Raw genomic sequence first — 16,192 nt, 5'->3', positions numbered from 1 at the left:
TGTTTTTGTTATGGCAATCCAAGCGATGCATGGAGCACCTCTGGGATTTCAAACATGTATAAATTAGAAGTTATTTATTCTTATTTCTTATTCGTATTAGGAATTCTTATTAAGAATTCAACACAGAGGGGCACCTGGGTGGCTCAGTGGGTTAAGCCTCTGCCTTTGGCTCGGGTCACGATCTCAGGGTCCTAGGATCGAGCCCCGCATCGGGCTCTCTGCTCAGCAGGGAGCCTGCCTCCCCCCTCTCTCTCTGCCTGCCTCTCTGCCTGCTTGTGATCTCTCTCTCTGTCAAATAAATAAATAAAACCTCTTAAAAAAAAAAAAGAACTCAACACAGACTGACAAGGATGGGTAGGGAGTGGACACAATGACTTCCAGAAAATGGCTTTTTAAAAAGTTTTATTTCAAGAACTTTGTTGTTTACTCTTATTTCAAAAAAAGGTGGGTCAAAGTACAAAAAAAAAGTCAGTTGAAATAAAAGCGTAGGTTTAGAAATCACAGCGGCAGAAGCAATGTACAGACAGCACAGACAAAACAACCCAACGTATGCGGTTCTGTTCAGGTTCTTTGCTTATTTTGTGTTTTCTCCCTCCTGTACAAAATACATCAAGGCATGCCATGAGACCAGAGAAAGAAAGCGTTTAACAAATGGTTACAAGAAATAGACTCTGTACAAGAGGAGGTCACGTTTCTTCCCCTGCCCCCCGCCCCCCATGCCCTCTCTTCTTGCTCTGCTTCAGGTGAGGTCATTCTGAAGACAGTTCACCTCCAAGTCCGCCTGGTCACCTTTGCCACCCTCGAGCTTGGGTGACATGGAGTTCTGGATGTTAAATGACTCCTCCTCTTTCAGGCAGGACTTGAGAGCTTCCTGGATTTTGTGGGGAGCACTGGGATCATCCTGGAAGAGGGAAAAGGGTGAGGGAGGGGCGGGAAGGAGACGGCGGATAGAGGGGGTCAAAGAACCCCCCCAGGCTTTGGAGAGAAGAAAGAAAGAGACTCTAAGACTCAAAGGAACCAAACGGATGCCTTTGCAGCCGCTTTCTAGGAAGGTCACCCTGAAAACTACACGCCCTCTGACGAGAGGACAGAGATATGTGTGCCCCTTCCCGGCAGGGGTTTATCTACCAAGAGATGCTAACTTGAAAGGTGTTTCCTCAACCCACGCCCGGGTGAGTCCCGCTGCCTCAACAGGCCTGTCGTCCTTCGTGTCGGATGGGACTCGCACTGCTGGTTCACCATCCGTTCCTGCCTACCTGGGTGTGTGTGCTGCCCTCAGCCCTCGGACCAGCTCCGGACCCGGACCTGAATTTGCTTGTTGCAGGCTTTCAGGAAACCCACAGCAGTCCACAGTCCCCCAGTTCTGCATTCTGGGCATTCTGAGCCATGCCCTGCTTTCCCACGGCTCTCTTCCTTTAGGGCCGTTCGGGCCTTACAGGCACGCCTCATTTTCTTGTGCTTCGTAGACACCGCAATTTTTTTTTTAATACAAATTGAAGGTCAGTGGTAACCCTGGGTTGAGCAAGTCTATCGGCATCGTTTTCCAACGCCGTTTGCTCATTTCCTGTCTCTGTGTCACACTTTGGTGATTCTCACAATATCTTAAACTTTTTCATTACTATTGTTATGTGATCTGTGACCAGTCATTAGGACTCGCTGGAATTCTGCTCAGATGATGGTTAGCATTCCTTAGCAAGAACGTGGTTTTAAATGAAGGTATGTACACTGTTTTGTTGGTCACTTACTACACTATAGTATGGTGTAAACCTGACTTCTGCATGCACCGCAAAACAACAACTTTCCTTTTATTCGCTTAATTTTGCTATTTATTTATTGTGGTGGTCTGGAATGGGGCCCACCGTATCTTGGAGATGGGCCTGCACACCCATGTGATCGGTGGGCCTCAGCTCTTTCTCAGGCACCCCAGAGAGCTACTGTGAGTGCTTGGAGGTCTGCTGACCACAGGCACGGGTGGTGAGAAGGATAGGGTATCTTGCTGACCAGATAGCTCAGACTTTTCTGACTTTAACTACTTCTGAAATCGAAGGCGATCATCATGCTTTGGGAGCAGGGCCTACTCCGTACAACTGTGGTGAGTTCTTGCCCATGCTGACTGCTACCGAGTTTGACCCATTATGGCACTGGGTTGGGGTAGTGACTGGTTGGAAAGCAAGCGGAGAAAGTCTCCAGGCTTACACAGGACACTACAGGTATTCAAAAGGACCGTGTGCATACAGAACTCACTATCGCCTCTCCCTGTCCCCAGCCTCACTTGGCACTTTTCCAGAAGACTATCTTGAACCGAGCAGTATGGTAGAGTTTCAAAGACCTCAGGAATGATTTCCAGACCACAGGGGAACACATGTTCCCCATTCCCAATGCCACAAGGGCCAGAAGAAATGAACTTCATACGGTACTGAGGCAGATTTCAGGCCCTTGGCATTTTCTATTATTGCTGGGAGAGATTTAGAAAAAAAATGTCAATGACACACATATAGATGTAATGAGATGGAACAATCTCCCTGATATGTTAAGTATGTATATGCACTCATACACACACACACACATACACAGGCTGTATGGAGAGGGAAGCGGGATGAGGAAGAACTGTACTTTTCATGCCGCGTACTTCCGTGTTGTCTGGTGAGAGACAATGGGCTCGGAAGCTTGAGAGCTATGCCTTTAAAGATCCCAGGCAGAGCAGACTTTGCATCATAGCAAATCTGGAGTAGGACAGGATGGCCGGTACTTGCCAGGCCTCTTACAAAGACGGGACTCATTTTCATGTTGTTCAATACCACCTCCCTCTGACTGCCCCACCCACCACCATCACACAGTCTTTGGAGGCAAATAGGATTCGTGTGAGGAAATGTATATTTAGGGGCGCCTGGGTGGCTCAGTGGGTTAAAGCCTCTGCCTTCAGCTCAGGTCATGATCCCAGGGTCCTGGGATCGAGGCCCTCATCGGGTTCTCTGCTCCGTGATGAGCCTGCTTCCTCCTTTCTCTCTGCCTGCCTCTCTGCCTACTTGTGATCTCTGTCTGTCAAATAAATAAAGAAAATTAAAAAAAAAAAAAAAGAAAAAGAAAAGTATATTTAGGGGTGCCTACAGACATGGGCATCAAAGCTGTGAGGCCTTGAAGGTGGGGGCCCAAGCGTGGCTCCTGGGATCTAGACAGATGAGAAAATGGACTTCTGGGCCAACAGGTGGGATGAGTATATTCTAAAAATAAGGAATACAGGTATCCAAACAATGCTATTAGACAAGCTAAGTACTTCCAACAAACAGGGCAGGTGAGGGAGTGTCTGAACCAAGACAGAGCTGTGCTAGCCCAAGTGTCTCTGCCAGAACTGGATCCTAGCAAGCCTAGGGTTGCTGATTCCTCAGCAGAAGGTCCATCTGCCTTTGAAGTGCCAGAAATCCCTCAGGGCAAGGGAGCTGGCCCTCTAGTTGGCCTAAGTCCTGGGAACTGCTCCGTGTTCCCCTTCCTGGCATTCCACTCCAGCCAAATGGGGATCCCTCAGGCCAGGAGTGGTGTGGGTTCAGGCCTGGAGTCCCACTTGTCCAGACACAAACCTCCCTCAGCAGGGGGCATGAAATAGAGCCTCGGAAGGAAGAAAGATTGAAATGGGGAGAGAGTGCACAGAAGCACTAAGGGACACCACAGAGATGCGCTAGTAAGGAATAAACTGAAATCCGGAAGGTCTGTGGAATCTTGGGAAGACCGTGTCATATCCGTGACATTCCGTGGACAGCACGGCTGTGAGATCCAACGGGGCGGTGCACGGCATTGGCCTGTGGATTTCAGGTGACATTAGCCACGCTGAGCTTCCCACACACTGGCCATTGCTCCTGGAGAACTCGCAGGTCTCCATAGCACAGGCAGAGGAGAACAGGCTCTCCCTTCCCTCCCGATGCTCCTTCCAGGGGCTGGCTGTTTGGCTGCACGCAGGCTCACGGGCTCACGCCGCCACCGGCTCGCCTGCTGCAGAGCCCAGGTGAGGAGTAAGTAGCACTGGATGACTGCAGGTGGGGAAGGAAGTGCCCGACCGGGCTTCACTTCGAACTGAAGTGGCAACTGTCTGGACCGTCAGTGCCCACAAGGTCTTGAATACGATCAAGTCTGACTTGCAGGCTGGGTGGAGAGAACGAAGAGCTGAAGGGAGGAGATCGGGGGGTACACGCCCTGCTGGACAGGAGATTCGGCCCCTCTCACACTCAGAGCCTTGGCAGAAGGGACAGGATGTCCCCTGGGGCACAAGTGGAGCGCAAAATGCCAGGCTGACACAACCTGCAAGATCCAGGAGGGGCGGGAGACCCCCAGAGCCTCATCTTGCCCCTCCACTGAGGGATGTCCTGAGCACTACCCCGACCGCCCCTTCTCAGGCGGAGTCCCCCATGGTGGACCAGCCCGTGTGCGGCTCCAGTTTTAAGCCTTGTGGTATTCTGAACTCAAGGTCAGTGGGAGCCTTACTGGACAAACGCCGTACCTTCTACAAAGTCAGGTCGGCCAAGGAAGCCTCGGTATTGGTTCATGCCACCGAGACCTTCAAGAGGAGCTATTTCCTTCCTCTCCCTTTTCGGGAAGAGGAAAGTTGTCTGTCTACACCTGGGATGCCAGAACAATGGACAATGTATGCATCAGAAACTTTCCTAAGGACCCTTGCTCTCTGGACAAGGAATACCCTGCCTGCAGAAGCCACCGGACAGGTCTGGCGGGCTGCCCCACGTGTACAGTGGAACCAGGAACCACCATACAGGTCTGGCAGGTGACCTCACACGTACAGTGGAACCAGGAACCACCGCACAGGTCTGGTGGGCTGCCCCACACATACAGTGGAACCAGAAGGCCCCGCTAGGCCATCTTTTGCCAGCGTTCCACAAATGGCGACCACACATGTACCACTGTGTGGGGCCAAACAAGGTAGGGATGGAGTGTATGGAGACGAGGGAGGCTCTTCCTGCCCTCAAAGTGCCTATCTCAAGGGCTGGTTAAAGTGCTTATCAATCTGAACGTTTATAAGACATCTGGCGTCCTGGGTTATTAGATGGTCTTGAACGTATTAGTATCTTGGTGCATACCCAGTAAAATCGTATCTGCTTCTCTACCCTTTGTATCAAAGACTAACAAATTATCCTAAACTAACCTCTTTGATTTCTTCTTTAAAGTCGACCCCTTTCCTCCTTCTCCACCAGGCCAAGTTCTTCCCTGGGGTTTGGTGAACAAGGTCACATTTACTGTTATTCTCTCTTTCCCTTCCTGGGGCTGCACCATCCCCATCTATCAGAGGAAAACAGTGGTCTAGTTCCATGCTGTCCCCACAGCAGCACAAGCCGCTCTTCCGCAAGCTTCCCAGCTGCAGGCAGGTTGTGAGTCTGAGTTTCGCTCCCTTATCTGTGTATTGATGCCTTCATTGTGTGGTACGGGGCCTGTGTCACATGCCGAAGTCCCGGGTTCGGATGTGACATGATCTGGAGCTTGGGCGGTTTCTGCTTTATTTATGAGATTTTCTCTCACAGTATCCAGTACTTTCTTTACTGGTTAGTGTGGTCCAGAAGACACACTAGAAGGCCAGGATCTTTAGAAACTGCTCGACTGAGACCTTCTCTTAAGTCTCAACTGATACTTACGAGCCCATCCTCCCAAGAACAGAATTTACCCCTAGACTTACTATTACACCAGTGCTCTGTGCCCCCCTCAGCTTTAACCAGCGTAAATATGCCTCCTTGGACAGTGTAAAGGACACTGGTCTAGCCATTCCGAAGAGCAACCGCCATTCACTTCAGTGACCACGAGGACATTCCCTCACGACGAAAACAGTCTTTCTTCTCCATACAGAGAGCAGAAAGACCCTGGGAAGGAAAAATCAAACTTCTAAAGTCTAGATAAAGCTAAAAATCCCGAGTCATCCTGGAAAAAAGATCTTTGGTACCCCCTAGAGCTGTCTGTCAAGGAAGCGGCGCACCGTCCCTGTCCTAGTCCCACGTCGCCACCCAAACTGGTCTCCCCACGCTCATCTCCAGAGCTGGGAGGAGCCGTCCCCAGCTCGGAAGTAGCCCAAAGACAAGGGCAGTGGCCTGGGCAGGGCCTATGGATAAGGGAGAGGGTGGGAAAGACAAGTCACAGGTGACAGACAAGTCATCACGGGGAGCCAAGGTGCGGGCATGTGTAGGGGGGAAAGGAGGTACAGGGACTGTGGTGAAGTTTCCTTACGTTTGGGTGAGAGCCTTCGGCAATGGTGGAGAGGGAGAAGTTATCGTTGTGGAGCTCCGACGGGGTCCGGAATTTGCTGGTTGGGACGGAAGAGAGCAGGGAAAACGTGAGTGCGACGATCACGGCCAAGCCTGCCCAAAGCGTCGCAGGTCAAACGCATATTTCATCAGACACCGCGGACCGTAATAAGGAGTGCCATTATTCGATGCACCGCAGAGGAAAAAAAAAACTTCTGCCCCTTAAAAGCGTGACCCAGAAACTTTCTTATCACCTAGAGTTTTTATTCTAGACTGGAAGTGGCTCACGGAGACTTCAGATAAAGCACTGACAACGATATGAACAGCTCTGGCCAGGACTGTGACTGCCAGGCGTTTACAACCGCATCGTGACTGCCATCTGGCCAACCGTGATGATAAGATGCCAGTGATTGTGAGACGCAGTCCAGTTTCAGAGACGCTAATATGTGGGGGCGGGGGGGGGGATGCACATCTCAGAGGCAGTACACCGCAGCAGTATCTGTTGCACACGGAGGACGGGGAGCGTGATCCCAAAAGCAAGCAAAAACGTGCAGGAAGTGAGGGTGGCATGCTGGGAGCTGACGGTGCCCCGGGGGTCAGGCTCTGTGCAGAACACAAAGCCTGTTGATGGAGGAAGGCCTAGAACGTGGTACTGTCCCTGGCCACTACTCTTGCTTCTCCACTGCCCTGCCAGCTGCTCCTTCTCTCCCCTGGCCTCCTCAGCAGCTACCCTGGTAGGTGGTCGCAGCATGGCCCTCTCCTCCCCCTGCCACCCAGGGTCCTGGCTGATGAGGACATGCACGGATCCGGCCCGCCTCAGCGCACAGACACAATGGAGAGGCCCCTGCAGCGTCGGGACGGGTCACTGAAAGGCTCCCGGCGGCCGCCCGCATCTGCACAGTGCAGGAGTTTACCCAGCAAAGGAGCAACAGATGGCCTTTTGTCCTTTTCCCAGGATCCCAGGGAAAGTACTTCAGGAGCATTCTCTGGAGGGAGTCTCGGGTTAGCGGGGGAGGGGAGTGAGGGGGCAACAGGTCGAAAGTGGGGGACAGTTCTGCATCAACTGTCTCTCAGGCCTCCAGGAAGCTGAACCGCAACCTCCTCCTTTTGGGACTCCCGTGACACTTCAGAGCATTCCTTACTTTGCTCAGGGACAGAGTGACTCTCTCACAGTGCATAAGGCCACGGCCAAGTGTGCAAGGCCTGGACTTAGAGGGAAACACATGTGGATCTCACATGCACACAGAAGTCACTCGTCTGCTAAGAGAGAAGCTGGAAGGAGACTCTATTCCCATGGGGCCCTGAAAATCCACCACAGAGGAAGCCTAGCCTAGGCCCCTCCACCCCCAAAACTTTACTTAGGAGAGGTCAAGAGGACTTCCCTAAATCCCTTGCACTTCTGTCTGGACCAGGCACCGACAAGCTGGGCATGGCGATGCGCTGCCCAAGCTCTTCTCTCCAGCGTTCAGTCAGGAGGAGTCGGGCCTGGGAGACGGCAGGTCTGAGGGAGCTGGGGTTACTCCTCGCAGTTCGTGAGCGAGATCCTCACACTGGCCGTGCCCGGCAAAGAGCCATGGAGCAGGTGCAGTCCGCCGTGGGAGGACTGAGCGCAGTTACGTACATGGGGGACCACGGCCAGGAGGGTGCTGGGTGTCTTTTCCTTAAGCGCCCTCTGTCATGGGGCAGAGGACACTGGGCACGGCGCTGGACGGTGTGCCCCAGGGGCTCAGGCTCTGCCACAATGCCAGCATGTTCCGTGCAGGAAGGGATCAACCTGGGGGAGCCTCTGGGATAGAAAACACAACTAGGGAGGCACAGCAGGTGCCAGGAACCCCCGTGGCCAGGTCCCCGGGGTCAGATGGCGGGGGCAGCCGCAGGGGCAGGGTGCGGCTGGCGGACTCAGACTCACTTGGTCCTTCGCAGCTTCGTGTTCTCCGTCTTGAGCAGATAGAGCTTCTTGGCGAAGAACACAGTCATCATGAAGAGCAGGAGCAGGACGAGGGCGGCTGAGCCGACGGCCACGCACATCACCTGGAAGTCGGTGATGATGGACTCGCAGCGCATCCCCTTGTGCCAGATGTAGTCCTGCGTGTTGCACCTGGGGGCAGCGACAGAGTGAGACTGAGCGGACAGGCTGGCAGCCACAGCAAGGGCCTGGCCCCTTCGCCCCGCATTCACCTCAGCAGCCCACTCCCATGAGGGTCTAGAACAACTGGGGTGGAGGTTCTGCGTGACCACCCCCACGCAGTGGGCAGGACAGCACTGGAGTCCAGGACATAAATGAGACAACCAGAGTGCCGAGGGACGGAGTGAACAGGTTGCTCACGTGACTGTTAAGGGACTGTGTGGAAGGGGGGGTGGGAACCCTGGTTTTCTACCTCGCAGCCTCAAGGAGGACAATCATAGGATTCTCTCAGCATCCCCTGCCCTTGGCTCTGGGTGAAAAACAAGATTAATGGGACCTCTGGCTCCAAAAGTAGTCAACCCACTCTACCCGGGAAAACCTCTCCTGGTGTTCTGCAGTCCCGTCTAGTTCATGAGGCTCCCCAGATGCTGAAATAGAAGGAAGTGACAGACAAGGACGAACACGAAGATGGATGTGTAGTCTCCTCCTGTCTCTGCAGCCCCCCAAATTCTGCCCCTAAAGCTTCCTGTCCTATTACCATGAGAACGGTCATGAAAGCACAGTGAGAATCAACCCTCTGGGTGGGTTTCAGTCCTTTTGTTGAGTGACTTTCTCTTGCCCTTGGGGACATTCCCAGGCTCCAACTCTTCCAATGACATTGCTGTTTCCATGGGAACCAGGCTGCTTCAAAGAGGAAAGATGTGGAAGGATACAGAGGCAGGCAAAGGAGGGAGGACATGAACCTCAGGGTGAATGACAGACAAGAGAAAGGGGTCCAGAAAAGGGGAAATTATGCCTCGCCTCGGAGAATTGACTACTCCACGCCCGAAATAGTGCGCAGAGACATGACTAACAGGAAAGTCTTTCTTTTCCAACGGACGCTCTGCAGTCCTGGGAGGCTATCTGTCTGAGCGCAGTGAGCAAAGACGATCCCACTAACCCATGGTTCTAGAAAAGTTCTGCCATCGCTCTGCTCATTTCCCTGCAGTGGGTCAGGGTGACAGAGACAAAGGCGTGCTGCAGTCTGCAACGGAGTCTCCTGTGAGTGGAATGCAAAACAGTTTCTGAGCCAGAGCAGAGCCTGGGCATGCACAGCCTGAGGAGGGATCTTTGGGAGGGAGGACCGAGTGTGCCCCTGGGAGGGAAGGTGAGCTAGGGGAGCTGGTGGGGGGACTTGTGGAAAAGTCCTCTGAAGCGGGCCCCACTGGAGGATCCCCTGTCAGCACAGCCAGGCAGCTTACTGAGGACAAGCTTGCTTTCTCACTCGGGAGTCCCTAGAGCTCCAGGAGCTTCTGGGAACTTTGCTAGCTCTCCAGAAGCATCGTGGGCTCTCCATTTCATGCGGTGATGGCAAGACTACTTTGAAGGTGAAAAGCCCAGGCCTCCAGCAGGATGAAAGACAATGATTTCACACAGAGATTTCAGAGCTCCCAGGGTAAATCCCACTAAGCATCACTATCATCCCACTAACCAAAGCTTGAGGAGCAAAATCACAGGGTAGCTTCTGGTAGCCCTTAGCCAACTAGCAAGGTACTATTGCCATAATGTCTTGATGGCAGATCCTTCTTTTAGCAATGACTGGACAACTCCAATCTCAATTGTGTGGACACATTCTATATGACTGACCTTAATCATTTCATGATTGCTTATAGGAAAGAAGGAACTGGAAGCCAGCTTTAATGCCAAAGGCACAACATTTACATTTTCTATATATTATTTTTCTATCGGAACATCAAGACCTGTAGAATTTGAATTCTTCACATACCTCCAAAAAGACCAAGAAAAAGAAACATCAGGAATGACACTTAGAGAAACACCTAGATTCCAGAAATGTTCCTCCTAGGACCAACAGAAACAAGTCCCTGAGCAATCTGGGGGTCCCACCCCACTTCCAGGGTCTGTAAAGGACAGAGACAAGCAAACTACCCAGATCACTGCTGACTTGGGATTCTTCCAGAATAAGCCAGTGAGCTCCCCAGCAGGTTAATGACCTTGCCACGAGGGCGGGTGTATGATGTATTCCTGATGAGGCATGGGATGCTGGCTGCAGAAGACGTCCTTAGAGACACTAAACTCTCTGAGTCTTTAAAACATTCTGCGCTGGAGGAAAAAGATCAAGTAGAAAGGGAAAAGCCACTACCCAAAGTCAAGGAACCCCATATCTGCTATGCCAGGAAAGATACTCTGCCTCACTTGACCTACTTAAGTGGCTCCTCTTGGGGTCTGCTCCTCACTGTGACTCTGTACGTCCACCCCCTAACAGGTGCCCTGTGGGTAGACAGAGTCCACCTCCTACCACACATGTGTCTCAGAGGGCATGCTCAGAGGCCTTCTTTCCTCCAGAGCAGGCTTATAAGCCTACTCTTTGTGCCACTGTAGCCAAAACTCTCCAGTGGGACCCCTTGAGCCAGTAAAGGCTGCTTTCCAAAACCCTCAGAGAAGTCCCTTCATTTTGTCTTTATAGTTTAGTGCTTTGGTATAGGGCACACACTTGGAGGAAATACAAAATCTTACTTCTGGGGAGTCTTTCCTAGTGAGGTCACAGGAAGTACATTTAAGAAGTAACTTCCTGTGGAAGATATCACGTGAACATCTCTTGACCTGGGAATCCCAGGAGCCTCTTGGCTTGGCAACTCACTACCTCTTGGAAGTTGTGCCCATCATGTCCTCCTCTTTGCTGAGTAGGCCTCACATATGCTTTTCAGTTCTTTTATAAGTCCCTGTGCACCTGCCTGCCACACCCTTACCTGCAGAAGGCCCCTATGTTCTCCACCAGGTAGCACTGGCCGCCATTGTGACAGTAACTTGGGAAGAGGTCGCACACTGACCGGCAGGAGCCATTATGCCGCACAAAGCCGCTGCGGCACTCGGTGCCATTCTCACTTGGGGCCAGGTCCCTGCCTGGCTCTCCTGGGCGGGGCCTGAGGGCGATGCTGCTGCCAGGGACCATCCCCAGAGTATGCTGTGGGGGGACGGCATGCCACCGACTGGTGGGCTGGCCAGTCCCGGGCCCCAGACCAGGCTTCTCAGTGGGCACCAGAAGGTCACTTTCATCTTCCAGGTCTCCACCTCCTGCTGCATCCTTGTCATCCTCCTCTTCCTCTTCCTCCAAGTCATCATAGAAGGATGTAGTAGGGTAGAAGTCAGATTCATCAAAGGGGGTGAAGTCATCGTATAAGTCAAGCAGGCTCCAGGAAGGGGTCTCTCCCCCGCTATCGGGGTGGTGCTCTGAGGTTCCTGGCGACCCTGGGAAGCTCTCCAGGTCGGCGCCACGGCCCTCACCATCCAATCCTTCGAAGTAGTCGATGTCAATTATATCTGACGCCGGCTGGGGCTCCAGTGTGCCCTGAACGGGGAATGTGGGCTCTGGCCCATGTGGGTCATGTGTGCTGCCTCCCAGGTTCAGCCAAACCTCTAAGGGGCTCTCCTTGGGGAGCTCGGGGCCTGGGCTCAGCTTGTCGTCAGGAGTGGGGGAGGGTGGTCCGCTTGCCTCTGTAGCCTCGGGGGTAACAGTGGGCATCGATGACTGTCCCAGGGCCTCCTCAGGAGCCGAGGGCGTGGCTGGAAGGGCCTGGGTGTCGCCGCTGCCCGCCTCTGCGGTCACTCCACCCAGGCCCGGGCTGTCGGCCTCCAGCCAGGCGGTGCCGGTCACTGCCGCGGACGCCTCCAGTGCCTCCTCTGGCCTGGCCCCAGGCCCCACCACAGCCGGCTGGCCGCCAGGTGCAGTCCATGAGGTCTCATCCTCCCCAGCAGCTGGTGGGCCGGCCTTCTCCCGCGTGCTGTTGGCACGCGGCTCCCACTCCAGGACGCTTTTCACCTGCTCCTCAGCCTCGACGGCGCTGCCCGCCTCACGCGCTGTGGGCGGGAGGGAGGGGGCACGACGTCAGGGCCCCGCCCCCCGCTGCCGCTAGCTCTCCCGGCCTCCCCGCCCACCCGAAGACGCCAGGACCAGGTTTCCCAAAGCCACGCCCCACCGTCTAGGCCACGCCCCCAAGGGGAAACACACCCGGCCCGACGTTTCCCGCTCAGGCCCCGCCCCTCAGGCGTCATGCCCCGCCCCCGACAAGGCCCATAGTGTGAACGGGGCAGCCCCCACCTTCGGCCCCAGGCAGAGGTTTGACCCTCAGGACTCCACCCCACCGCCAAACCCCGCCCCGAAGTTGCACCCTCAAGGCCCCGCCCCACTCCAGGCCCCGCCCTAAGGTCGCATCCTCAGGGCCCCCATCACCTCCAGGTCCCGCCTCGAAGTCGCACCCTCACGCCCCGCCCACTCAGTCCCCTCCCCCCAGCCGGCACCTCTGCCCACCCACCCGGGTCGGGGCCGACCCCCACCCCTCGGCCTCCTTCAAGTACCCCACCTCCTCGCGCGCCCCTTCCCTCGCCCCCGTCGCGAGCAAGGCGCTGCCCCGCCCCCTTGCCATAGCTCGCGAACTCCGCCTGTACCCGAGGCCAGCGGGACCCTGGCCCAGGGTGAGGTGCGAGAGTCACTGGGGTCCCGGTCGCAGTGGGTACCTACCCGGCGCGGCCCCGGCGGCGAGGACCAGCGTGGCCCCCAGAAGCAGCAGCAGCAGCGGCGGCGGTCCCCGGCCCGGGCCCCCGCCCCCGGCTCGGCCCATGGCGCGGCGCGCCGACCGCTGTCCACGGTCTGCCCGGCTGGCTGCGCCCTCGGCTCGCCGGCCGCCGCGCCTCCCGCCCGCGCTGCGGCCGTCTCAGCCCACGGTGGGCAGCGCGAGAAGCCGCATGCCGCCGCCGCCGTCCGCCGCTGTCCCCGGCGCGCCGCGCCTCCCCGCCTCCCGCGCCGCCGCTGCCGCTCTCAGCGCCGCCCCCACCCCGCCCGCCGCGCCCGCCCCGCCGCACGTAGCTCTGACGCCTGCCCTGCTCCGTCCGCCTGCCGTGGACAGACAGACCCCCGGCTCTGGTCGCCGAGACAAACGGACGTGGAGTAGCGCGGGTGGGTGCGGAGCACAGCGCCGCGCGTGGCGTTAGCCGACAGGTGCACGGGCGGGAGAGCTGCGGGGCGGGCCAGCCCTCCCCGTGGAGGGCTGGTACGGGCTCCCCCCCACCTGCGAGGAACCCACCCGCCACGCGGCGAGCACGGAGGCGGGGGCCCAGACACCCGCAACTTCGGGGCGGGGCTCGGGAGGGCCGCAGGGGGCGGAAGCCCGAGCTCGCGGTGTGGAAATAAGCCGAGTCCGGGGCGCACGGAGCCTCTCGGATTTCTGCGCCAATGCCGTGTTCGGGGCGGGGAAGGGTCTCGGGGACGTCTGCGGGTGCCCACGGGGGCGGGGCAGGCGCCGGCAGCGCCAGGCAAGGGGGCGAAGCCGACCGCCCAGGCTCTAATCGGATCAGACCTAATCCGTCCACAGCCAAAGCTCAGACCTCGCACAGCCAGGCCCTCCACAACGCATCCCAGGGGCAGGGGGCAAGACCCTTCTGAGACTACAGCGACTCCCGTCTTTCTTCTCTCCTCGGGGTAGCCCAGGCAGCGCCCTTTAATCCTGGCTCCTTCCTCCCAGGATCCATCACCACCACCCTCCCAACACACGTGTCCCAGACCAGCAAACTCAAGGTCCTGGGCTGAACCAAGGAGCCAAGATCGCAGCCTAGGGACGCGCGGGCTGCAGGAGCGGTGTCAGACTAGTGTGCGGGCTGACCGAAGCTCGGTGTTCAGCCAGGGACCCCTCATCCCCGGAGACATGCTTGGTGGGGAGTTGTGACCTAGTCCTGGTAGCTTATCCCGCAAAGCAACGGCCCACCTCCCGGTGTGTTATTGACCCAAATGACATTCGGGGTCACCACCTTAGATGTGACAACCGTGGTATTTGTGAGACACTCCCATTTCTGTCTCTAGGGAGCCACATAGGTAACCAAGTTGGCGTATCTACCTCCTCATGTCCTAGTGCGTGTTTCTGGATGGCATTCCCTTGGTTCAAAGTGTGTTCCTTTCACAGACAGTCCTGTGACAGCAGCCTCTTAGGCAGGCTGGTGTTCCCTGCCCTCCAAGTCTGCCTGGAAAACGGGCTCAGAAAGCTTGGTTCCATTACCTGTCCCTTCTGCAAAGCCTCCCCAGCCTCCCGGTGATATCGCCTGTCTACACTGAGTGCACAGGACCAGGCGCTGGGAGGTTCTGGAAGGGCGGCAGAAGCAAACATGCACCAACCAGACAACTCCCACCAGATACTCCCACCACAGAACGTGGGTCTGGAGCTTCCTGCAAAGGGGCTGACTTCGTGAGGTTCTTTCCATGGCTTCATGCTGCCTCTGGGGACAGTTAATACCGGTTTGGAATACAGTCTTCTCTGAGCAGAGGGCCAGGCTGGGCTTTGCACTTGCTGGCTGGCCACAGAGGCACTAACGCACCCTCCAACCCCATCTCTGCTTCCCTGGTCTGTGGCTTACATCTGTATTTTCTTTTTTGGCCTATGTACAAGTCTGTGTTCCTCTATTTGGGTCTGACTCTTGCGTGGTGGTTGTGAGAGTGGAGACGTGCCTACCTCCTCCTTCCCCAGGCAGGTCTGTCTGGAGTAAGGCCTCACCAATGGGGCCTTGACAGCTGGGGCATGAGGACCACTCCCTTGTTTTTCACTAGGAAGTTCTGAACGGGACCCTTCTCCCATTTCTCTGTTAAAACCCCAGCTACTCCACTTTCTCATTTTAATGTATTTTATTGAATATTTAAATATATTCTTTTAAGTTCAATTAAAAAAACAATTTTTAGGTAGGGTCCATGCCAATGTGGGGTCTGCACTCCCCACCCTGAGATCAAGTCACATGCCCCACCCTCTCAACCGGCCAGGCTGGCTTCAATTTAATTTTTGAATTATAACACGCATATTATATAAAATAAAATATGAAATGTCCCCTTCCTCAATGACCCCCTTCCCTAACTTGGGGGCAAATTCTTTTAACCACTTATCCGCTGATTCCCCCTAGACCTCAGAACGGAGCACAGCACACCAGGTTTGGAAACGCCTCGAGATGAATGGGGAAACTCATCAGGCAATGGAATGTGACAGGAAAAGCAGGATACAGCATCAGCTCTGCATGACCTTGGGAGTCAGTAACCCATCTCCTTTATGAGATAGTGGTAGCCACAGTGTCCAGGGACTGCATTACTTTTTCTGGGCACAGGGGTTAGAGTGGACCAAATAAGAGATCTAAGACGTAGGAACTAGAGAGTCGAAGAAAGGGAGATTAACCCCTGTCCAGAGCCCACACCCATGTCCCCACATCCAAGTCTTGTGCATTTGGGCATCAAGGATGCTTTTGTGAGGCAATGGCTTCCACATGCCTCTGAGGTTCCTATTGGGTTTGGCAACCTGCCTCCAGCACCAAGGCAGGCACAAGGCCCATTGCCATGGCTACAGCCTGCCTCCTTGGGCACAGAAAGCCTCTAGCTTAACGAGGGGCTGCTGTCCAGGGCAGGAGCTGCTCCAGTTACCATGGTTGGGGCATACTTCAGTCTGAACAGGAAGCTGTGTGGTTCCAGGATTTAAGTCCTTAGTAGTAACTACTAACATTTCCGTGAGTTTTTAGTCTTTCTAGTACTCTGATTTGTCAAATCTCGTAACCATTTTGCACATTTGCAAACTGACACTGAGATCATGCTAATGATGTGGTAAGGCCAGGACTTGAGCCAAGATCTTGATTTCAAACGTTTTCATCCTTGCTTCTTAGTTTCAAGAGGAATCAGGATGCAGAGGTCAGGCCTCACTTGGCAGAATGGAAGCCTAGCCTCCCTCCCCAACCCCCTGCACCTACCTACACCTGGGCATTTAAGTCAATGCTATGATTTCTTACGGGGTACAAGATGGCAATAACCCCAACTCATGTCCCA

The 16,192-nt window shown here is 55.1% G+C and overlaps 1 protein-coding gene across 4 annotated transcripts in view; it reads right to left on the bottom strand.

Annotated features, from left to right (window-relative positions):
• Positions 1–13,084, bottom strand: part of CSPG5 (chondroitin sulfate proteoglycan 5) — a 32,763-nt gene extending 19,679 nt beyond the window's left edge. Inside the window, exons 1-5 of one of the 4 annotated variants that reach the window (XM_082705199.1) lie at positions 12,872–13,082; positions 11,103–12,210; positions 8,140–8,328; positions 6,214–6,289; positions 386–901 (exon numbers count right to left, since the gene is read on the bottom strand). In XM_082705199.1, the coding sequence (XP_082561325.1) occupies positions 740–901; positions 6,214–6,289; positions 8,140–8,328; positions 11,103–12,210; positions 12,872–12,971 (1,635 nt within the window). In that variant the 5' untranslated portion in view covers positions 12,972–13,082 and the 3' untranslated portion in view covers positions 386–739. Of the gene's footprint in view, positions 1–385; positions 902–5,998; positions 6,089–6,213; positions 6,290–8,139; positions 8,329–11,102; positions 12,211–12,871 lie in introns of those variants that run through there. The other 3 variants (XM_082705202.1, XM_082705200.1, XM_082705201.1) reach the window with 3 other exon arrangements.
• Between the last annotated feature and the right edge of the window lie 3,108 nt (positions 13,085–16,192).

Source organism: Mustela nivalis, assembly GCF_964662115.1.
Source record: "Mustela nivalis genome assembly, chromosome: 1".
Classification (NCBI taxonomy): Eukaryota; Metazoa; Chordata; class Mammalia; order Carnivora; family Mustelidae; genus Mustela; species Mustela nivalis.
Note: the sequence above shows the minus strand (reverse complement) of the source record. Positions and strands in the feature narration are given on the sequence as shown.